The following is a 24,006-nucleotide window of genomic DNA, read 5'->3' as shown; positions in this document are numbered from 1 at the left end:
GCAGCAAACCTAACTCAAGCAGCAAACCTCTGACACAGACATCTGTACATAGAATCATAAAAAAAAATATATATATATATTTTTTACCAACAACATTAATCAAAACACATGCTGCTATTCAACACAAGCTCTTCTCTGTCCTGGCACCCCAATGGTGGAATGAGCTTCCCCCTGAAGCTAGGACAGCAGAGTCCCTGCCCATCTTTCCGAAAACATCTCAAACCCTACCTCTTCAAAGACTATCTTAAATAAGACATCTTGGTCTTCACCCCTCCATAAAAAAAACTAACAAAAATATAAAAATTGTAATTCTCTTTTCCTACTAACACTGACTTTGCTGACTAACTTCTTTATCGAGGAAAAATGTACTTACTATTACTGTGATATGTGGTTTTCTCACCTCGCTGTCTTAAGATGAACGCACTGACTGTAAGCCGCCCTGGATAAGAGCGTCTGCTAAATGACTCAAAATGTAAAATGTCAAATGTATTTAGTGAGGACGCTCGGTGAGGGGCATGTGTTGCCTGATGATGAAACTATGATTCAATGGAAAACAAATTCTCATATTGTGCACCATAATTTCTTCCAATTGAATGTATTTTTTGTTCGCCTTGATCAAACCCAGGCACTAAAATAGCCCATAAATAAAGTGTTGTGCTTATCGTAGCGTTCTGCTCCTAGGGGAGCTATATTTCATAGCCTGTCAGGGCCAGTGCTTAATCTGATGGATTAAAACCACCTCAGATGCAATGCCCACTGGCCGCCAGCCTTTAGGTTGAGTACAGACGTCCCTGGAACATGGACTGCATCTGTCATTTTATTTTTTTCAACTAGGCAAGTCAGTTAAGAACAAATTCTTATTTACCATGACGGCCTACACCGGCCAAACCCGGACGACGCTAGGCCAATTGTGTGCCGCCCTATGGGACTCCCAATCACGGCCGGTTGTGATACAGCCTGGAATCGAACCAGGGTGTCTGTAGTGACGCCTCAAGCACTGAGATGCAGTGCCTTAGACCGCTGACCACTCGGGAGCCCGTAACACCCTATTCCCTATGTAGTGCACTACTTTTGACCAGAGCACTATGGGCCCTGGTCAAAAGTAGTGCACTATATAGGGAATACAGGGTACAATTTTAGACGTAGCCATGGGCTGCATTTGAAATGCCATCCTATTCCCTATATAGTGCACTACATTTGAAATGCCATCTCCATTATGATGCCACTTGAGTGCCAGACAGAACAGTTAACTCCATTATGATGCCAACTGAGTGCCAGACAGAGAAGTTAACTCCATTATGATGCCACTTGAGTGCCAGACAGAGCAGTTAACTCCATTATGATGCCAACTGAGTGCCAGACAGAGCAGTTAACTCCATTATGATGCCACTTGAGTGCCAGACAGAGCAGTTAACTCCATTATGATGCCAACTGAGTGCCAGACAGAGCAGTTAACTCCATTATGATGCCAACTGAGTGCCAGACAGAGAAGTTAACTCCATTATGATGCCACTTGAGTGACAGACAGAGCAGTTAACTCCATTATGATGCCAACTGAGTGCCAGACAGAGAAGTTAACTCCATTATGATGCCACTTGAGTGACAGACAGAGCAGTTAACTCCATTATGATGCCAACTGAGTGCCAGACAGAGAGGTTAACTCCATTATGATGCCACTTGAGTGCCAGACAGAGCAGTTAAATCCATTATGATGCCAACTGAGTGCCAGACAGAGAAGTTAACTCCATTATGATGCCACTTGAGTGCCAGACAAAGCAATTAACTCCATTATGATGCCAACTGAGTGCCAGACAGAGAAGTTAACTCCATTATGATGCCAACTGAGTGCCACACAGAGCAGTTAACTCCATTATGATGCCACTTGAGTGCCAGACAAAGCAGTTAACTCCATTATGATGCCAACTGAGTGCCAGACAGAGAAGTTAACTCCATTATGATGCCAACTGAGTGCCAGACAGATAGTTAACTCCATTATGATGCCACTTGAGTGCCAGACAGAGCAGTTAACTCCATTATGATGCCAACTGAGTGCCAGACAGAGAAGTTAACTCCATTATGATGCCAACTGAGTGCCAGACAGAACAGTTAACTCCATTATGATGCCAACTGAGTGCCAGACAGAGCAGTTAACTCCATTATGATGCCACTTGAGTGCCAGACAGAGCAGTTAACTCCATTATGATGCCAACTGAGTGCCAGGCAGAGCAGTTAACTCCATTATGATGCCAACTGAGTGCCAGACAGAGAAGTTAACTCCATTATGATGCCACTTGAGTGCCAGACAGAGAAGTTAACTCCATTATGATGCCAACTGAGTGCCAGACAGAGAAGTTAACTCCATTATGATACCAACTGAGTGCCAGACAGCGAAGTTAACTCCATTTTGATGCCACTTGAGTGCCAGACAGAGCAGTTAACTCCATTATGATGCCAACTGAGTGCCAGACAGAGCAGTTAACTCCATTATGATGCCAACTGAGTGCCAGACAGAGCAGTTAACTCCATTATGATGCCAACTGAGTGCCAGACAGAGCAGTTAACTCCATTATGATGCCAACTGAGTGCCAGACAGAGACGTTAACTCCATTATGATGCCAACTGAGTGCCAGACAGAGCAGTTAACTCCATTATGATGCCACTTGAGTGCCAGACAGAGCAGTTAACTCCATTATGATGCCAACTGAGTGCCAGACAGAGCAGTTAACTCCATTATGATGCCAACTGAGTGACAGACAGAGCAGTTAACTCCATTATGATGCCAACTGAGTGCCAGACAGAGTAGTTAACTCCATTATGATGCCACTTGAGTGCCAGACAGAGAAGTTAACTCCATTATGATGCCACTTGAGTGCCAGACAGAGCAGTTAACTCCATTATGATGCCAACTGAGTGCCAGACAGAGCAGTTAACTCCATTATGATGCCAACTGAGTGCCAGACAGAGACATTAACTCCATTATGATGCCACTTGAGTGCCAGACATAGCAGTTAACTCCATTATGATGCCAACTGAGTGCCAGACAGAGAAGTTAACTCCATTATGATACCAACTGAGTGCCAGACAGCGAAGTTAACTCCATTTTGATGCCACTTGAGTGCCAGACAGAGCAGTTAACTCCATTATGATGCCAACTGAGTGCCAGACAGAGCAGTTAACTCCATTATGATGCCAACTGAGTGCCAGACAGAGCAGTTAACTCCATTATGATGCCAACTGAGTGCCAGACAGAGCAGTTAACTCCATTATGATGCCAACTGAGTGCCAGACAGAGACGTTAACTCCATTATGATGCCAACTGAGTGCCAGACAGAGCAGTTAACTCCATTATGATGCCACTTGAGTGCCAGACAGAGCAGTTAACTCCATTATGATGCCAACTGAGTGCCAGACAGAGCAGTTAACTCCATTATGATGCCAACTGAGTGACAGACAGAGCAGTTAACTCCATTATGATGCCAACTGAGTGCCAGACAGAGTAGTTAACTCCATTATGATGCCACTTGAGTGCCAGACAGAGAAGTTAACTCCATTATGATGCCACTTGAGTGCCAGACAGAGCAGTTAACTCCATTATGATGCCAACTGAGTGCCAGACAGAGCAGTTAACTCCATTATGATGCCAACTGAGTGCCAGACAGAGACATTAACTCCATTATGATGCCACTTGAGTGCCAGACATAGCAGTTAACTCCATTATGATGCCAACTGAGTGCCAGACAGAGAAGTTAACCCCATTATGATGCCAACTGAGTGCCAGACAGAGAAGTTAACTCCATTATGATGCCACTTGAGTGCCAGACAGAGCAGTTAACTCTATTATGATGCCAACTGAGTGCCAGACAGAGCAGTTAACTCCATTATGATGCCAACTGCGTGCCAGACAGAGCAGTTAACTCTATTATGATGCCAACTGAGTGCCAGACAGAGTAGTTAACTCCATTATGATGCCACTTGAGTGCCAGACAGAGAAGTTAACTCCATTATGATGCCACTTGAGTGCCAGACAGAGCAGTTAACTCCATTATGATGCCAACTGAGTGCCAGACAGAGCAGTTAACTCCATTATGATGCCAACTGAGTGCCAGACAGAGACATTAACTCCATTATGATGCCACTTGAGTGCCAGACATAGCAGTTAACTCCATTATGATGCCAACTGAGTGCCAGACAGAGAAGTTAACCCCATTATGATGCCAACTGAGTTCCAGACAGAGAAGTTAACTCCATTATGATGCCACTTGAGTGCCAGACAGAGCAGTTAACTCCATTATGATGCCAACTGAGTGCCAGACAGAGCAGTTAACTCCATTATGATGCCAACTGAGTGCCAGACAGAGCAGTGGCACAGATGGCTCAGGAACATGAGAAGCATCCTGAAATTACACTACTCCCTATAAAGTGGTCAAAAGTAAGTAAGTAAGTCTTGTCTGACCCAGAATGGCTCATAGAGGCAACATTTCAGACCCAGCCGTCTGTCTGTACCACTTGGGATGAAGCCATGGGAATGTACTCCCACATTGGCCAATTCAGTCTGGTCCCAACCAATCATAGAGAACCAATAGAGAAGTGTCCCTATGAGGGATCATCACTGATAGGTCTACAGCCTAGAGCAGGAGTCGGCAATAGGAGGCCTGCAGGCAAAAAACAGCCCGTGAGTGATTTATTTGGGCCCCACAAAGTTTTAGTAAAACAAATTTAAAAAGAGACGTCATCGTGTCTCAATGTAATCAAGGTAAGAAATTATTGTTATTTCAAATACAATCTCTTTTTTGAGTTGTGGTCAATTTGCAGTGTACAAATTATTATAACTATGTTACAAAAATCGTCCAGCGGCAGAATCTAGTTGCCTACCCCTGGACTACAGCAACTCAATCATCCACAGGCTGGATGCACAGTCAGGGAGAGGGACCAAATTATCTGTTTAAATTCAGTCAGGGGAATGTCTTCACTCCAGCAGAACCAATAGAAACCAATACCCCACAGGTCACTGCAGATACACCGGGATAAACTAACAAGCACCACTGTGCTCTGCTGAGCAAACAGCTTCCCTGACAGCAGATGATGATGATAGCATAATGGTTGTGATACAGTGAGTAGGCCTAGTACACAGGCTTAATGAGATGGTTTGATCATTAGACAGTTAGACACAGTGGGAGATATATGCTCCTCATTACTGTATGAACTGATTCTAGTGGAGAAAGAAAGGATTTGTAAAGACCACCCTTTGTCAGGTAAGACAATAAATGAGCATAATCTGACAGAATGGCATAATTCGCCAGATGTCAGTTAGACAACTATTACATAGATCGACATCTACATTACGTACATGATAGATATACAGTGATAATCTGACAGAAATGACTATTTGTTAGGTGTAAGATTACTTGATTACATAGACCATTATGGACACAATGTAAACCAACATACAGTATGTTGGGAGAGATGCTGCTATAACGGGGAATGACGCTCTAGTGTGTTAACCTTATTGCCAGTAGAGGGAAGAGCTGAGTAGGTGTTACCTGGCTAAACACTGGGGGCAGAGCTGAGTAGGTGTTACCTGGCTAAACACTGGGGGCAGAGCTGAGTAGGTGTTACCTGGCTAAACACTGGGGACAGAGCTGAGTAGGTGTTACCTGGCTAAACACTGGGGACAGAGCTGAGTAGGTGTTACCTGGCTAAACACTGGGGGCAGAGCTGAGTAGGTGTTACCTGGCTAAACACTGGGGACAGTGCTGAGTAGGTGTTACCTGGCTAAACACTGGGGACAGAGCTGAGTAGGTGTTACCTGGCTAAACACTGGGGACAAAGCTGAGTAGGTGTTACCTGGCTAAACACTGGGGACAGAGCTGAGTAGGTGTTACCTGGCTAAACACTGGGGACAAAGCTGAGTAGGTGTTACCTGGCTAAACACTGGGGACAGAGCTGAGTAGGTGTTACCTGGCTAAACACTGGGGACAGAGCTGAGTAGGTGTTACCTGGCTAAACACTGGGGACAGAGCTGAGTAGGTGTTACCTGGCTAAACACTGGGGACAGAGCTGAGTAGGTGTTACCTGGCCAAACACTGGGAACAGTGATGAGTAGGTGTTACCTGGCTAAACACTGGGGCCAGTGAGGAGTAGATGTTACCTGGCTAAACACTCTGGACAGAGCTGAGTAGGTGTTACCTGGCTAAACACTGGGGACAGAGCTGAGTAGGTGTTACCTGGCTAAACACTGGGGACAGAGCTGAGTAGGTGTTACCTGGCTAAACAATGGGGACAGCGATGAGTAGATGTTACCTGGCTAAACACTGGGGACAGTGAGGAGTAGGTGTTACCTGGCTAAACACTGGAGACAGAGCTGAGTAGGTGTTACCTGGCTAAACACCGGGGACAGCGCTGAGTAAATGTTACCTGGCTAAACACTGGGGACAGTGAGGAGTAGGTGTTACCTGGCTAAACACTGGGGACAGAGCTGAGTAGGTGTTACCTGGCTAAACACTGAGGAAAGAGCTGAGTAGGTGTTACCTGTCTAAACACTGGGGACAGAGCTGAGTAGGTGTTACCTGGCTAACCACTGGGGACAGAGCTGAGTAGGTGTTACCTGGCTAAACACTGGGGACAGAGCTGAGTAGGTGTTACCTGGCTAAACACTGGGGACAGTGCTGAGTAGGTGTTACCTGGCTAAACACTGGGGACAGAGCTGAGTAGGTGTTACCTGGCTAACCACTGGGGACAGAGCTGAGTAGGTGTTACCTGGCTAAACACTGGGGACAGAGCTGAGTAGGTGTTACCTGGCTAACCACTGGGGACAGAGCTGAGTAGGTGTTACCTGGCTAAACACTGGGGACAGAGCTGAGTAGGTGTTACCTGGCTAACCACTGGGGACAGAGCTGAGTAGGTGTTACCTGGCTAAACACTGGGGATAGAGCTGAGTAGGTGTTACCTGGCTAAACACTGAGGACAGAGCTGAGTAGGTGTTACCTGGCTAAACACTGGGGACAGAGCTGAGTAGGTGTTACCTGGCTAAACACTGGGGACAGAGCTGAGTAGGTGTTACCTGGCTAAACACTGGGGACAGAGCTGAGTAGGTGTTACCTGGCTAAACACTGGGGACAGAGCTGAGTAGGTGTTCCCTGGCTAAACACTGGGGACAGAGCTGAGTAGGTGTTACCTGGCTAAACACTGGGGACAGAGCTGAGTATGTGTTCCCTGGCTAAACACTGGGGACAGTGAGGCCAAGCTGTAAGTCAGAGTGACCTCTTCATGTTCTACTGGTCAACTTCTTCAAATGTGTCAACATCCAAAACAGTAGAAACATACAGTAAACCTAGGTCTGCCACCAAAATGATGAAATGTACTGAAATGTACCTGAGGGTAACTTTAAATGTTTAACTGAATGATGAGATGTTCATAGTGTGCAAACCAAGCTAACAAAGGAGATGCTGGAGCCACAGCTCAAACCAAGCTAACAGTAGATAGGCTGGAGCCACAGCTCAAACCAAGCTAACAGAGGAGATGCTGGAGCCACAGCTCAAACCAAGCTAACAGTAGAGAGGCTGGAGAAACAGCTCAAACCAAGCTAACAGATGAGATGCTGGAGCCACAGCTCAAACCAAGCTAACAGAAGAGATACTGGAGCCACAGCTCAAACCAAGCTTACAGAGGAGACGCTGGAGCCACAGCTCAAGCCAAGCTAACAGAGGAGATGCTGGAGACACAGCTCAAGCCAAGCTAACAGAGGAGATACTGGAGCCACGGCCACAGCCACAGCAGCTGACTGCTGTTAAAATGATTCATACATCAAATTACAGACTTCAGAAAGAGACAGCAGCAGATTATATGACATCTGGGAAATCAAACATCCTCTCTGGCACAGTCATAGAAAAAGGACTGCAGAGAATACCAAAAAAAACAGTTATTCTATAATCCACATTATGCTGACAACAAGGCCAATTGGAAACATTTAGTTACAGTAGCTTAGCTCTAGGCTGGTCCCAGATCTGCTCTAGCCTGGTCCCAGATCTGCTCTAGCCTGGTCCCAGATCTGTTCTAGCCTGGTCCCAGATCTGTTCTAGCCTGGTCCCAGATCTGTTCTAGCCTGGTCCCAGATCTGCTCTAGCCTGGTCCCAGATCTGTTCTAGCCTGGTCCCAGATCTGTTCTAGCCTGGTCCCAGATCTGCTCTAGCCTGGTCCCAGATCTGCTCTAGCCTGGTCCCAGATCTGTTCTAGCCTGGTCCCAGATCTGTTCTAGCCTGGTCCCAGATCTGCTCTAGCCTGGTCCCAGATCTGTTCTAGCCTGGTCCCAGATCTGCTCTAGCCTGGTCCCAGATCTGTTCTAGCCTGGTCCCAGATCTGTTCTAGCCTGGTCCCAGATCAGTTTGTGCTATTGCTAACTTTATCGCTGTCCTTGAAAAACAGGGACAATGACAGGACATTAGCTCAAGCACTCAGTCTAACAGTTTCTGTTACAGTGGTTTTAACATTAGTCTGTGATGATGTTGGAGGCTCTTGCACTGAGACAGTGACAATAAATGACAGTTTAAACCAGATGGTGTAACACAGATACTATGAGAGGACATTAGCTCAAGCCAAGCACTCTGCAGCAACTGCCTCCAGAGCATTGAGATATCCTCCCCAGGTGCAGCTCACACTAAAAAGCGCTACCCAGGGCCTTTTTTGCCCAAAGACTGACACTTCAGTCTGATGGTCGTGGTATGGAAACTGGTCAAGACTGACACTTCAGAGTCTAACGGTCCTGGTAGTGTAAACTGGTCAAGACTGACACTTCAGTCTAATGGTCCTGGTATGGAAACTGGTCAAGACTGACACTTCAGAGTCTAACGGTCCTGGTATGGAAACTGGTCAAGACTGACACTTCAGAGTCTAATGGTCCTGGTATGGAAACTGGTCAAGATTGACACTTCAGAGTCTAACGGTCCTGGTATGGAAACTGGTCAAGACTGACACTTCAGTCTAATGGTCCTGGTATGGAAACTGGTCAAGACTGACACTTCAGAGTCTAATGGTCCTGGTATGGAAACTGGTCAAGACTGACACTTCAGTCTAACGGTCCTGGTATGGAAACTGGTCAAGACTGACACTTCAGAGTCTAATGGTCCTGGTATGGAAACTGGTCAAGACTGACACTTCAGAGTCTAACGGTCCTGGTATGGAAACTGGTCAAGACTGACACTTCAGTCTAATGGTCCTGGTATGGAAACTGGTCAAGACTGACACTTCAGAGTCTAATGGTCCTGGTATGGAAACTGGTCAAGACTGACACTTCAGAGTCTAATGGTCCTGGTATGGAAACTGGTCAAGACTGACACTTCAGAGTCTAATGGTCCTGGTATGGAAACTGGTCAAGACTGACACTTCAGAGTCTAACGGTCCTGGTATGGAAACTGGTCAAGACTGACACTTCAGAGTCTAACGGTCCTGGTATGGAAACTGGTCAAGACTGACACTTCAGAGTCTAACGGTCCTGGTATGGAAACTGGTCAAGACTGACACTTCAGAGTCTAACGGTCCTGGTATGGAAACTGGTCAAGACTGACACTTCAGAGTCTAACGGTCCTGGTATGGAAACTGACTGGTCTTTTGACAGTATTTACTGAGATTATAGAACAGCTCTTCTCCATTATGCTGATGTGCTGTCAAAGTACAGACACAGGAGAGACGTCAGGTTAGAGGACATCAGTAGCCTCTCTCCAGTTTCAGCCTGAGGTTTGCTGTTTGCCTGTAAGCTCATTGGGTGCATTCCACGTAGTCTTTTTTTCAGTTGCGCACCGCAAATAATCAGTTCTCACAATGCTTGGAGAAGTCTGGAGAGTTCTCAGAAACCACATTAGTACTGTAGCAATCTTCTGAGATACATACTGCACAGTGAGACTGCAATAGGACGCCACCAGGGACTGTACACAGTGAGACTGCAACAGGACGCCACCAGGGACTGTACACAGTGAGACTGCAACAGGACGCCACCAGGGACTGTACACAGTGAGACTGCAACAGGACGCCACCAGGGACTGTACACAGTGAGACTGCAACAGGACGCCACCAGGGACTGTACACAGTGAGACTGCAATAGGACCCCACCAGGGACTGTACACAGTGAGACTGCAACAGGACGCCACCAGGGACTGTACACAGTGAGACTGCAACAGGACGCCACCAGGGACTGTACACAGTGAGACTGCAACAGGACCCCACCAGGGACTGTACACAGTGAGACTGCAACAGGACGCCACCAGGGACTGTACACAGTGAGACTGCAACAGGACCCCACCAGGGACTGTACACAGTGAGACTGCAACAGGACGCCACCAGGGACTGTACACAGTGAGACTGCAATAGGACGCCACCAGGGACTGTACACAGTGAGACTGCAACAGTACGCCACCAGGGACTGTACACAGTGAGACTGCAATAGGACCCCACCAGTGACTGTACACAGTGAGACTGCAACAGGATGCCACCAGGGACTGTACACAGTGAGACTGCAATAGGACGCCACCAGGGACTGTACACAGTGCGACTGCAATAGGACCCCACCAGGGACTGTACACAGTGAGACTGCAACAGGACGCCACCAGGGACTGTACACAGTGAGACTGCAATAGGACCCTACCAGGGACTGTACACAGTGCGACTGCAATAGGACCCCACCAGGGACTGTATCAGCCCTAACAGACGATTGGTTTGATCAGCTTTTTCTTACCCGAGTCCAGCCAGGTCCGACACAAGGTTCCCCAGGGCAGCAGCTGCAGAGAGAGAAGAGAGGAAGGTCATGGTTCTGCCTTGGTGAAGGACTTGTTGATGATGTCAGAGGTCAGAGGTACTTGTATGCTCCAATGAGATCCATTAAGCACACAAACACGTCATAGAGTTGGCGTTTAATCGTCGTGTGTTGAGTTATTTCTCCCCATGCTCCTGGAGCAAGATAAGGTGTGCGAACCAAACAAGCCTCTTTTCACACCTGACTGATTTTAATAGAATTGGGTGCTTTGTAAGAGGTCAGCCATAGAGCAGCCAGCAGGGAGGGAGGGAGGCTGTGTCTCTGACTCATCATTAGACAGCAGGCTGTGTCTCTGACTCATCATTAGACAGCAGGCTGTGTCTCTGACTCATCATTAGACAGCAAGCTGTGTCTCTGACTCATCATTAGACAGCAGGCTGTGTCTCTGACTCATCATTAGACAGCAGGCTGTGTCTCTGACTCATCATTAGACATCAGGCTGTGTCTCTGACTCATCATTAGACAGCAGGCTGTGTCTCTGACTCATCATTAGACATCAGGCTGTGTCTCTGACTCATCATTAGACAGCAGGCTGTGTCTCTGACTCATCATTAAACAGCAGGCTGTGTCTCTGACTCATCATTAGACATCAGGCTGTGTCTCTGACTCATCAATAAACAGCAGGCTGTGTCTCTGACTCATCATTAGACAGCAGGCTGTGTCTCTGACTCATCATTAGACAGCAGGCTGTGTCTCTGACTCATCATTAGACAGCAGGCTCTGTCTCTGACTCATCATTAGACAGCAGGCTCTGTCTCTGACTCATCATTAGACAGTAGGCTGTGTCTCTGACTCATCATTAGACAGTAGGCTGTGTCTCTGACTCATCATTAGACAGCAGGCTGTGTCTCTGACTCATCATTAGACAGCAGGCTGTGTCTCTGACTCATCATTAGACAGCAGGCTGTGTCTCTGACTCATCATTAGACAGCAGGCTGTGTCTCTGACTCATCATTAGACAGCAGGCTGTGTCTCTGACTCATCATTAAACAGCAGGCTGTGTCTCTGACTCATCATTAGACAGTAGGCTGTGTCTCTGACTCATCATTAAACAGCAGGCTGTGTCTCTGACTCATCATTAGACAGCAGGCTGTGTCTCTGACTCATCATTAGACAGCAGGCTGTGTCTCTGACTCATCATTAAACAGCAGGCTGTGTCTCTGACTCATCATTAGACAGCTGGCTGTGTCACTATTAGACAGAATGAATCTGAACTAATACAGAGAGAAAATCATCGTAAATGAGATGCAACAGAGCTAAATGTGAATTACTGTACAGCTGGTTTGTTAATGGATCTAATGTGCTCTTCGTGCTTGTTTGATGCTGAAAACAGTCTCTGAACACTTCACCTACAAATCAGACCTTGTCAGAGCATGACAGCCTCCCCAGAGACTGAGAGAGACAGAATCAGGATCATGGTCCACAGGGCTGATGTGTTTTACTGTGACTGATGTTGGTCTGAAACAATCAATCATTGGTCATTGACCTGAATGTCATGGCAACGCAGGGTCATTCAGGAGTCATATAGGCTGTGAGGGACAGGGGTCTGTTTAATGTTAACATATCCCCATGTTAATACATCAATCTATGCATTTCTTTATCAAACACAAAATAATTACTGAATGTCAAATTAAAATGGCCCATAACAAAAACGCTGTGTTGAAGATTAAGAACCAAAAAAGGATCTAGAACCTAAAAGTTTATTCGGCTGTCCCAATAGGAGAACCCTTTGAAATACCCTTTTTGGTTCCAGGTAGAAACCTTTTGAGTTCCATGTAGAACCCTTTATACAGAGAGTTCTATATGGAACCCAAAAGAGTTCTACCTGGAACCAAAAATGGTTTGCCTATGGGGACAGCCGAAGAACACTTTTGGAACCCTTTTTCTAAGAGTGCAGTTAGTCTGAATCTAAAACTAATTGTGAAGATAGTCAATCTTTATTAGAGGAGAGAGAGCAGGACCAATGTAATTACAACTGTTTTAAGGTCAGCTGCTTGTAACTTATTGCAGCCCCAGGGTCTTCAAATCAAATCAAATCAAATTTTATTGGTCACATGCGCCGAATACAACAGGTGCAGACATTACAGTGAAATGCTTACTTACAGCCCTTAACCAACAGTGCATTTATTTTAAACAAAAAAAGTAAGAATAAAACAACAACAAAAAAGTGTTGAGAAAAAAAAGAGCAGAAGTAAAAAATAAAGTGACAGTAGGGAGGCTATATATACAATAGAATAAAGTGACAGTAGGGAGGCTATATATACAGGGGGGTACCGTTGCATAGTCAATGTGCGGGGGCACCGGCTAGTTGAGGTAATATGTACATGTGGGTAGAGTTAAAGTGACTATGCATAAATACTTAACAGAGTAGCAGCAGCGTAAAAAGGATGGGGTGGGGGGGCAGTGCAAATAGTCCGGGTAGCCATGATTAGCTGTTCAGGAGTCTTATGGCTTGGGGGTAGAAGCTGTTGAGAAGTCTTTTGGACCTAGACTTGGCACTCCGGTACCGCTTGCCGTGCGGTAGCAGAGAGAACAGTCTATGACTAGGGTGACTGGAGTCTTTGACAATTTTGAGGGCCTTCCTCTGACACCGCCTGGTATAGAGGTCCTGGATGGCAGGGAGCTTTGCCCCAGTGATGTACTGGGCCGTACGCACTACCCTCTGTAGTGCCTTGCGGTCAGAGGCCAAGCAGTTGCCATACCAGGCGGTGATGCAACCAGTCAGGATGCTCTCGATGGTGCAGCTGTAGAATTTTTTGAGGATCTGAGGACCCATGCCAAATCTTTTTAGTCTCCTGAGGGGGAATAGGCTTTGTCGTGCCCTCTTCACGACTGTCTTGGTGTGTTTGGACCATGATAGTTCGTTGGTGATGTGGACACCAAGGAACTTGAAGCTCTCAACCTGTTCCACTACAGCCCCGTCGATGAGAATGGGGGCGTGCTCAGTCCTCTTTTTTTTCCTGTAGTCCACAATCATCTCCTTTGTCTTGGTCACGTTGAGGGAGAGGTTGTTGTCCTGGCACCACACGGCCAGATCTCTGACCTCCTCCCTATAGGCTGTCTCATCGTTGTCGGTGATCAGGCCTACCACTGTTGTGTCGTCGGCAAACTTAATGATGGTGTTGGAGTCGTGCCTGGCCATGCAGTCATGGGTGAACAGAGAGTACAGGAGGGGACTGAGCACGCACCCCTGAGGGGCCCCCGTGTTGAGGATCAGTGTGGCAGATGTGTTGTTACCTACCCTTACCACCTGGGGGCGGCCCGTCAGGAAGTCCAGGATCCAGTTGCAGAGGGAGGTGTTTAGTCCCAGGATCCTTAGCTTAGTGATGAGCTTTGAGGGCACTATGGTGTTGAATGCTGAGCTGTAGTCAATGAATAGCATTCTCACGTAGGTGTTCCTCTTGTCCAGGTGGGAAAGGGCAGTGTGGAGTGCGATAGAGATTGCATCATCTGTGGATCTGTTGGGGCGGTATGCAAATTGGAGTGGGTCTAGGGTTTCTGGGATTATGCTGTTGATGTGAGCCATGACCAGTCTTTCAAAGCACTTCATGGCTACAGACGTCAGTGCCACGGGTCGGTAGTCATTTAGGCAGGTTATCTTAGAGTTCTTGGGCACGGGGACTATGGTGGTCTGCTTGAAACATGTTGGTATTACAGACTCAGTCAGGGACATGTTGAAAATGTCAGTGAAGACACTTGCCAGTTGGTCAGCACATGCTCGGAGTACACGTCCTGGTAATCCGTCTGGCCCTGCGGCCTTGTGAATGTTGACCTGCTTAAAAGTCTTACTCACATCGGCTACGGAGAGCGTGATCACATAGTCGTCCGGAACAGCTGGTGCTCTCATGCATGCTTCAGTGTTGCTTGCCTCGAAGCGAGCATAGAAGTGGTTTAGCTCGTCTGGTAGGCTTGTGTCACTGGGCAGCTCGCGGCTGTGCTTCCCTTTGTAGTCTGTAATAGTTTTCAAGCCCTGCCACATCCGACGAGCGTCAGAGCCAGTGTAGTATGATTCAATCTTAGACCTGTATTGACTCTTTGCCTGTTTGATGGTTCGTCGGAGGTCATAGCGGGATTTCTTATAAGCGTCCGGGTTAGAGTCTCGTTCCTTGAAAGCGGCAGCTCTACCCTTTAGCTCAGTGCGGATGTTTCCTGTAATCCATATAGTCCCAAATAATCCATATAGTCCCAAATGGGATATAGTCCCAAATGGCACTATATCCCTTTATAGTACACTACTATTGACCAGGGCCCATAGGGTAGTGCACTACATAAGGAATAGGGTGCTATTTGGGACGCAAGCCAGGCTGTATCAGTACTGTAGCAGAGCTGCTGCAGGTTTTAGGCAGCCCTCCAAAGAGAGAAGGAGAGAATGTGTACTAGACACATTTAACAAGATCAGAGCCTAATTAAAGTCCAAACCAACATCCATCATTTTGAACAATTTGATAGTGAGAAGTACAATAGGTTACATGACCAGCTGGAGTTTAAATATAAAGCCTTCAGGTTGGATTTCACTGATGATTCCACTTCATTTGTCAATAAAAGCTGCAGACATGATTCATAATCCAATTAAGATTCCCCTGTAGACACTCAGAACTCCCCAGAATCTTACTTCAGCAATTTGTTAGTCTGGTGTAGTTTTTGTACGGTATGTAAAGTCCCATTAGAATCTCTTAGATTTCTGTCTAATTGTTAGAAACACAGCAGGCTATTTCAGAAACACAGCAGCGAGGAAATCCGATTACAGACAGACGGCAAAACTAGTGATATTCTCCTCCTTTACCCCTCTGGTACTTTCATAACAGTGGGTGAAGAACCACTGAGTTCAAAGTGAAATTCCATCAAAAGTGTTCTCTCCTTCTTTTCTTCTCTCCTCCTCTCCTCAGATCAGCTGACACATCCACTTCCCTCTCCTCAGATCAGCTGACACATCCACTTCCCCCTCCTCAGATCAGCTGACACATCCACTTCCCTCTCCTCAGATCAGCTGACACATCCACTTCCCCCTCCTCAGATCAGCTGACACATCCACTTCCCCCTCCTCAGATCAGCTGACACATCCATTTCCCCCTCCTCAGATCAGCTGACACATCCACTTCCCCCTCCTCAGATCAGCTGACACATCCATTTCCCCCTCCTCAGATCAGCTGACACATCCACTTCCCCCTCCTCAGATCAGCTGACACATCCACTTCCCCCTCCTCAGATCAGCTGACACATCCACTTCCCCCTCCTCAGATCAGCTGACACATCCATTTCCCTCTCCTCAGATCAGCTGACACATCCACTTCCCCCTCCTCAGATCAGCTGACACATCCATTTCCCTCTCCTCAGATCAGCTGACACATCCACTTCCCCCTCCTCAGATCAGCTGACACATCCATTTCCCTCTCCTCAGATCAGCTGACACATCCACTTCCCCCTCCTCAGATCAGCTGACACATCAATTTCCCCCTCCTCAGATCAGCTGACACATCCATTTCCCTAGACTAGAGGGGGGGTTTCTATTTCCTTGCTGCAACCTCATCAGGCTGCACATATTTGTTCCAGCCCAACATTAACAAACCTGATTCAAACCTGATACCCAAAGAATTGATGATCAGTTGATTATTTGAATCAGGTGTGTAGTACTAGGGCAGAAACAAACATGTGCACCCCTGTGGATCCACAGGACCAGCATTGAGAAACACTGCCGAATTGAAAACACCTTCACAAGAGAGCATCTATCCCTTCCAGCACAGCAGTGAATCATAGTAACAACGTATCAACAGACAATTTGTCCTGCCTGCCACTGCTAGTTACAGTATAGTAGAGCTCTGGACCCTGTTAGTATACTGTAGAGCTCTGGTCCCTGTCTGCTGTTAGTATACTGTAGAGCTCTGGTCCCTGTCTGCTGTTAGTATACTGTAGAGCTCTGGACCCTGCCTGCTGTTAGTATACTGTAGAGCTCTGGACCCTGCCTGCTGTTAGTATACTGTAGAGCTCTGGTCCCTGCCTGTTGTTAGTATACTGTAGAGCTCTGGTCCCTGCCTGTTGTTAGTATACTGTAGAGCTCTGGACCCTGCCTGCTGTTAGTATACTGTAGAGCTCTGGACCCTGCCTGCTGTTAGTATACTGTAGAGCTCTGGTCCCTGCCTGTTGTTAGTATACTGTAGAGCTCTGGTCCCTGTCTGCTGTTAGTATACTGTAGAGCTCTGGATCCTATCTGCTGTTAGTATACTGTAGAGCTCTGGACCCTGTTAGTATACTGTAGAGCTCTGGTCCCTGTCTGCTGTTAGTATACTGTAGAGCTCTGGATCCTGTCTGCTGTTAGTATACTGTAGAGCTCTGGACCCTGCCTGCTGTTAGTATACTGTAGAGCTCTGGTCCCTGCCTGTTGTTAGTATACTGTAGAGCTCTGGTCCCTGTCTGCTGTTAGTATACTGTAGAGCTCTGGTCCCTGCCTGTTGTTAGTATACTGTAGAGCTCTGGTCCCTGCCTGTTGTTAGTATACTGTAGAGCTCTGGACCCTGCCTGCTGTTAGTATACTGTAGAGCTCTGGACCCTGCCTGCTGTTAGTATACTGTAGAGCTCTGGTCCCTGTCTGCTGTTAGTATACTGTAGAGCTCTGGATCCTGTCTGCTGTTAGTATACTGTAGAGCTCTGGACCCTGTTAGTATACTGTAGAGCTCTGGTCCCTGTCTGCTGTTAGTATACTGTAGAGCTCTGGATCCTGTCTGCTGTTAGTATACTGTAGAGCTCTGGTCCCTGCCTGTTGTTAGTATACTGTAGAGCTCTGGACCCTGCCTGCTGTTAGTATACTGTAGAGCTCTGGACCCTGCCTGCTGTTAGTATACTGTAGAGCTCTGGTACCTGCCTGTTGTTAGTATACTGTAGAGCTCTGGTCCCTGTCTGCTGTTAGTATACTGTAGAGCTCTGGATCCTGTCTGCTGTTAGTATACTGTAGAGCTCTGGACCCTGTTAGTATACTGTAGAGCTCTGGTCCCTGTCTGCTGTTAGTATACTGTAGAGCTCTGGATCCTGTCTGCTGTTACTATACTGTAGAGCTCTGGTCCCTGTCTGTTGTTAGTATACTGTAGAGCTCTGGACCCTGTCTGCTGTTAGTATACTGTAGAGCTCTGGACCCTGTCTGCTGTTAGTATACTGTAGAACTCTGGATCCTGTCTGCTGTTAGTATACTGTAGAGCTCTGGTCCCTGTCTGCTGTTAGTATACTGTAGAGCTCTGGTCCCTGTCTGCTGTTAGTATACTGTAGAGCTCTGGATCCTGTCTGCTGTTAGTATACTGTAGAGCTCTGGATCCTGTCTGCTGTTAGTATACTGTAGAGCTCTGGTCCCTATCTGCTGTTAGTATACTGTAGAGCTCTGGACCCTGCCTGTTGTTAGTATACTGTAGAGCTCTGGTCCCTGTCTGCTGTTAGTATACTGTAGAGCTCTGGACCCTGTCTGCTGTTAGTATACTGTAGAGCTCTGGTCCCTGTCTGCTGTTAGTATACTGTAGAGCTCTGGATCCTGTCTGCTGTTAGTATCCTGTAGAGCTCTGGACCCTGTCTGTTGTTAGTATACTGTAGAGCTCTGGTCCCTGTCTGCTGTTAGTATACTGTAGAGCTCTGGTCCCTGTCTGCTGTTAGTATACTGTAGAGCTCTGGACCCTGTCTGTTGTTAGTATACTGTAGAGCTCTGGACCCTGCCTGTTGTTAGTATACTGTAGAGCTCTGGATCCCGCCTGCTGTTAGTATACTGTAGAGCTCTGGACCCTGCCTGCTGTTAGTATACTGTAGAGCTCTGGACCCTGCCTGCTGTTAGTATACTGTAGAGCTCTGGACCCTGTTAGTATACTGTAGAGCTCTGGTCCCTGTCTGCTGTTAGTATACTGTAGAGCTCTGGATCCTGTCTGCTGTTACTATACTGTAGAGCTCTGGTCCCTGTCTGTTGTTAGTATACTGTAGAGCTCTGGACCCTGCCTGTTGTTAGTATACTGTAGAGCTCTGGATCCCGCCTGCTGTTAGTATACTGTAGAGCTCTGGACCCTGCCTGCTGTTAGTATACTGTAGAGCTCTGGACCCTGCCTGCTGTTAGTATACTGTAGAGCTCTGGACCCTGTCTGCTGTTAGTATACTGTAGAGCTCTGGTCCCTGCCTGTTGTTAGTATACTGTAGAGCTCTGGACCCTGCCTGTCACTGCTAGTTATAGTAGAGCTCTGGACCCAGCCTGTCACTGCTAGTTATAGTAGAGCTCTGGTCCCTGCCTGTCACTGCTAGTTATAGTAGAGCTCTGGGTCCAGCCTGTCACTGCTAGTTATAGTAGAGCCCTGGCTCATCATCGTGCTCTATAGCTCTCAGACCAGGGGACAAACTCAGAGCATCGTGTCTCAAATGGCACCCTATTCCCTATATCCCTCAAACTCAACTCTGGACCTGGAAGCCAGTTCCACTGCATTTTTTTCATTGTTCTCCTCTAATCAGGGACTGATTTAGACCTGGGACACCAGGGGGGTGCAATTAATTATCAGGTAGAACAGAAAACCAGCAGGCTCCGGACCTCCTCCCAGGGTAAGAGTTGAGTACCCCTGCTATATATGGTGCACTACTTTGACCAGAGCCCTATGGTCATATGTAGTGCACTACATAGGGGATAGGGAGACATTTGGGACGCATCCCAAGGCTTTAATTAGAAACTGAGTGCAGAATTAATTTGGCTATTGCAAAGTTACATTCAGATGGACATTTAATGTATTGCGATAGTTGCTAGTGAAAGTCTACACACCCCTTGGACAGTCTTCAATTTAGACAAAAAACTATGGATATACGTTGCGCCAAGAGTTGTGCAAAGATGGTTGAATATTATTAGTCATCCCCTCCCCTCCTCCCCTCCTCTCCCCTCCTCCCCTCCTCTCCTCCTCCACTCCCCTCCTCCTCTCCCCTCCTCCCCTCCTCTCCTCCTCCACTCCCCCCCTCCTCCCCTCCCCTCCCCTCCTCCACTCCTCTCCCCTCCTCTCCTCCTCCACTCCCCTCCTCCCCTCCTCCTCTCCTCTCCCCTCCTCCACTCCTCTCCCCTCCTCCCCTCCTCTCCTCCTCCACTCCCCTCCTCTCCCCCCCTCCTCCCCTCCCCTCCCCTCCTCCACTCCTCTCCCCTCCTCCCCTCCTCTCCTCATCCACTCCCCTCCTCTCCCCTCCTCCTCTCCTCTCCTCTCCCCTCCTCCACTCCTCTCCCCTCCTCCCCTCCTCTCCTCCTCCACTCCCCTCCTCCCCTCCTCTCCTCCTCCACTCCCCTCCTCTCCCCTCCTCCTCTCCTCTCCCCCCTCCCCTCATGACTCACAGCTGTAATGGCTGCCAAAGGTGCTCCCACCAAGTATGAACTCTGGGGTGTAAAGACATACGCAATCAAGACATCTTCGGGCCATTTTTTAAATTCATTTGGAACATTTTCTGTAAAATAAATTCAATTTGAAAATGTGGAGTAGGTTGTGTAGACCTGTAGGTTAAAAAAAATAACGTAATCCCTTTTTAAAAATGTTATCTTAAGACTGTGCAAGGTGTGTGTAGACTTTCACTAGGCACTGTAAAAATACAAACACAAACATTACAAAACATATTGGCTGCATCCCAAATGGCAACCTATTCCCCATATAGTGAACTACATAGGGAATAAGGTGCCATTTGGGACTCACAATTATTTCTGGTTTTGACATACCTGCCATGGTTGAAATCCCAAGGATCACACCTATGGACAACTCAATATGTGTGCCCTAAAAACAAAACACACAAACACCATCATCAATTCTCTGCTGTTATTTGTTAAGCCCATGTAGGAACACCGAACACGTGATCATGTTTATGTAGTATGTGTTTCACGCTGTAATGAAAACCACCACTGAAAGCTAAGCTTTGTATTCAACTTCAACCACTCATTTGTGTCCTTCAGAATAAAAGTCTCTGAATGAGGTTAAATGAGTTAGATACGGATAAAATATTCTGCTAAGTGGCAAACAAATGGATGTCAACGTTTTGAAAAGCTAAAATAGAACTTTACTCTAGTAAATGACAGATACCAGATTCTCACTTCAATGTTAATGAAACAGATGTACCAGGGATCTACCACCTTTTACTGCAGAATCTATCTAGCATTACTGTAATTGTATGGATTGAGGGCTACCACAGTGACACACTTCTAAAAATGATAAAGTGGTGTAACTTACAGCTACAATCATGATGGCATTGTCCAGGAAACCAAATCCTACAAAGGGAATGGCGTTGTGTAGAAGAACTGCAAAGGAAGAACACAAACAACATACCATTTAACAGCCCACACATGTACTGGAAACTTGAAGTGAAGAGACACTGTGAACCTCCATGAACATTGGCAGTTACAAACGGGGTAGAAAAGTGAGGTCTACATAACTTAGCCTACTGTAGTCAGTCCTACTGAGGTCTGCGTAACCTAGCCTACTGTAACCAGTCCTACTGAGGTCTACATAACTTCGCCTACTGTAGTCAGTCCTACTGAGGTCTGCATAACCTAGCCTACTGTAGCCAGTCCTACTGAGGTCTACATAACTTAGCCTACTGTAGTCAGTCCTACTGAGGTCTGCGTAACCTAGCCTACTGTAACCAGTCCTACTGAGGTCTACATAACTTAGCCTACTGTAGTCAGTCCTACTGAGGTCTGCGTAACCTAGCCTACTGTAACCAGTCCTACTGAGGTCTACATAACTTAGCCTACTGTAGTCAGTCCTACTGAGGTCTGCATAACCTAGCCTACTGTAGTCAGTCCTACTGAGGTCTGCATAACTTAGCCTACTGTAGTCAGTCCTACTGAGGTCTACATAACTTAGCCTACTGTAGTCAGTCCTACTGAGGTCTACATAACCTAGCCTACTGTAGTCAGTCCTACTGAGGTCTACATAACCTAGCCTACTGTGGCCAGTCCTACTGAGGTCTACATCCTACTGAGGTCTAGTAGATCCAGGCTCTGTCGTAGCCGGCCGCGACCGGGAGACCCATGGGGCGGCGCACAATCCAGGGTAGGGGAGGGAATGGCAGGCAGGGATGTTGGTAGAGCATGGCGTTTGCAACGCCAGGGTTGTGGGTTCGATTCCCACGGGGGGCCAGTATGAAAAAATAAAAATATATAATGTATGCACTCACTAACTGTATGTCGCTCTGGATAAGAGCGTCTGCTAAAATGACAAAACAAATAAAATAAGACCGGGGTATTCAAATCTGACCCTACGAGGTGTGGACTACTGCTGCTTTTCTGTTCTAACTGATCATTAATTTCACCAACCTGTTTGACAGAATGAATACACCCTTGGTGTCCCAGGTCTAAATGAGTCCCTGATTAGAGGGGAAGAATGATATAAAGCAGTTCAACTGGCTTTGAGGTCCAGATCTGAATTTGAGGGACATAGGTGTTATGGCAAGACGGCACAAACAGATCTGGGACTCAGGCTAAGCATGGTCTACCTTGGGTCAATGGGAACAAGTCAAGTAATGGCACATACATAACCACTGTCTGTAGAGGCTAGACTGCCTAACACACTGTCTTATAAGACTGATTAATTCATATGTTGCTGCTGTTGTTTTGTTTTTAAACATGCTCTATGCCAGGGTTGGGATCGATTCCATTTCAATTCAGGAAGTACACTGAAATTCCAATTATATTCAATGAGGAAAATTTGAAATTGGAAATGGAATTTGGTTTACTTTCTGAATTGACTGGAATTGAAATGGAATTGACCCCAACCCTGATGCTAACCCTGAGACGGCTGTAAGCTCCTATGGCATTACAGAAGGGTTAGCTTTATGTTGCAAGTAGTGAGTGAGTAGTGGGCGGCAGGTAGCTTAGTGAGCGTTGTGCCAGTAACCGAAAGGTCACTGGTTCTAATCCCCGAGCCGACTAGGTGAAAAATCTGTCGATGTGCCCTTGAGCAAGGCACTTAACCCTAATTGCTCCTGTAAGTCGCTCTGGATAAGAGCGTCTGCTAAATGACTAAAATGTAAATGTAAATGTACATAACTTAGCCTACTGTAGTCAGTCCTACTGAGGTCTGCGTAACCTAGCCTACTGTAACCAGTCCTACTGAGGTCTACATAACTTAGCCTACTGTAGTCAGTCCTACTGAGGTCTGCATAACCTAGCCTACTGTAACCAGTCCTACTGAGGTCTACATAACTTAGCCTACTGTAGTCAGTCCTACTGAGGTCTACATAACTTAGCCTACTGTAGCCAGTCCTACTGAGGTCTACATAACCTAGCCTACTGTAGTCAGTCCTACTGAGGTCTACATAACTTATCCTACTGTAGTCAGTCCTACTGAGGTCTGCGTAACCTAGCCTACTGTAACCAGTCCTACTGAGGTCTACATAACTTAGCCTACTGTAGTCAGTCCTACTGAGGTCTACATAACTTAGCCTACTGTAGCCAGTCCTACTGAGGTCTACATAACCTAGCCTACTGTAACCAGTCCTACTGAGGTCTACATAACTTATCCTACTGTAGCCAGTCCTACTGAGGTCTACATAACTTATCCTACTGTAGTCAGTCCTACTGAGGTCTGCATAACATAGCCTACTGTAGACAGTCCTACTTAGGTCTACATAACTTAGCCTACTGTAGTCAGTCCTACTGAGGTCTGCATAACTTAGCTCTTTTCAAAGACATCTCACTCTTTTCAAAGACATCTCTCTCTTTTCAAAGACATCTCTCTCTTTTCAGACATCTCTTCTCTTTTCAAAGACATCTCTCTCTTTTCAAAGACATCTCACTCTTTTCAAAGACATCTCACTCTTTTCAGACATCTCTTCTCTTTTCAAAGACATCTCACTCTTTTCAAAGACATCTCACTCTTTTCAACGACATCTCTCTCTTTTCAAAGACATCTCTTCTCTTTTCAAAGACATCTCACTCTTTGTTTTCTTCCTGTCTTACCGTATCTCAGCTGAGCCGATGTGGGAGGGGCGATGACCATTTCCCCTGAAAGAGAAGGAAAAAGACGACCTCCATTACAATAAAGTGTTTCTCTATGGAGAACAAGTCAGTCCTGTCTGGAAGGAAATGTCACCCGGCCATGAAATGACAGGACCTGAGAGTCAGGACTCCTTCACAGAGCAGGGATGGAGCCTGGCAGAGGGACAGAGAGCAGAGGGACAGAGGTGTCCCAGGCCGACGGGACAGGGATTAGAGGGGGACTGTCGTTGTGTCCCAA

The 24,006-nt window shown here is 46.8% G+C and overlaps 1 protein-coding gene across 1 annotated transcript in view; it reads right to left on the bottom strand.

Moving 5' to 3' along the window:
* Positions 1-24,006, bottom strand: part of LOC311140401 (transmembrane protein 65-like) — a 55,004-nt gene that overhangs the window by 5,069 nt on the left and 25,929 nt on the right. The window contains exons 3-6 of the mRNA XM_084175439.1: positions 23,730-23,774; positions 20,998-21,065; positions 20,493-20,547; positions 10,724-10,766 (exon numbers count right to left, since the gene is read on the bottom strand). Coding sequence (XP_084031565.1) covers positions 10,724-10,766; positions 20,493-20,547; positions 20,998-21,065; positions 23,730-23,774 — 211 coding nt within the window. The remainder of the gene's footprint in view (positions 1-10,723; positions 10,767-20,492; positions 20,548-20,997; positions 21,066-23,729; positions 23,775-24,006) is intronic.

The sequence above is a fragment of the Coregonus lavaretus genome (assembly GCF_964263955.1).
Source record: "Coregonus lavaretus genome assembly, chromosome: 13".
Lineage (NCBI taxonomy): Eukaryota > Metazoa > Chordata > Actinopteri > Salmoniformes > Salmonidae > Coregonus > Coregonus lavaretus.
This window is presented reverse-complemented; position numbering and strand designations above follow the sequence as displayed.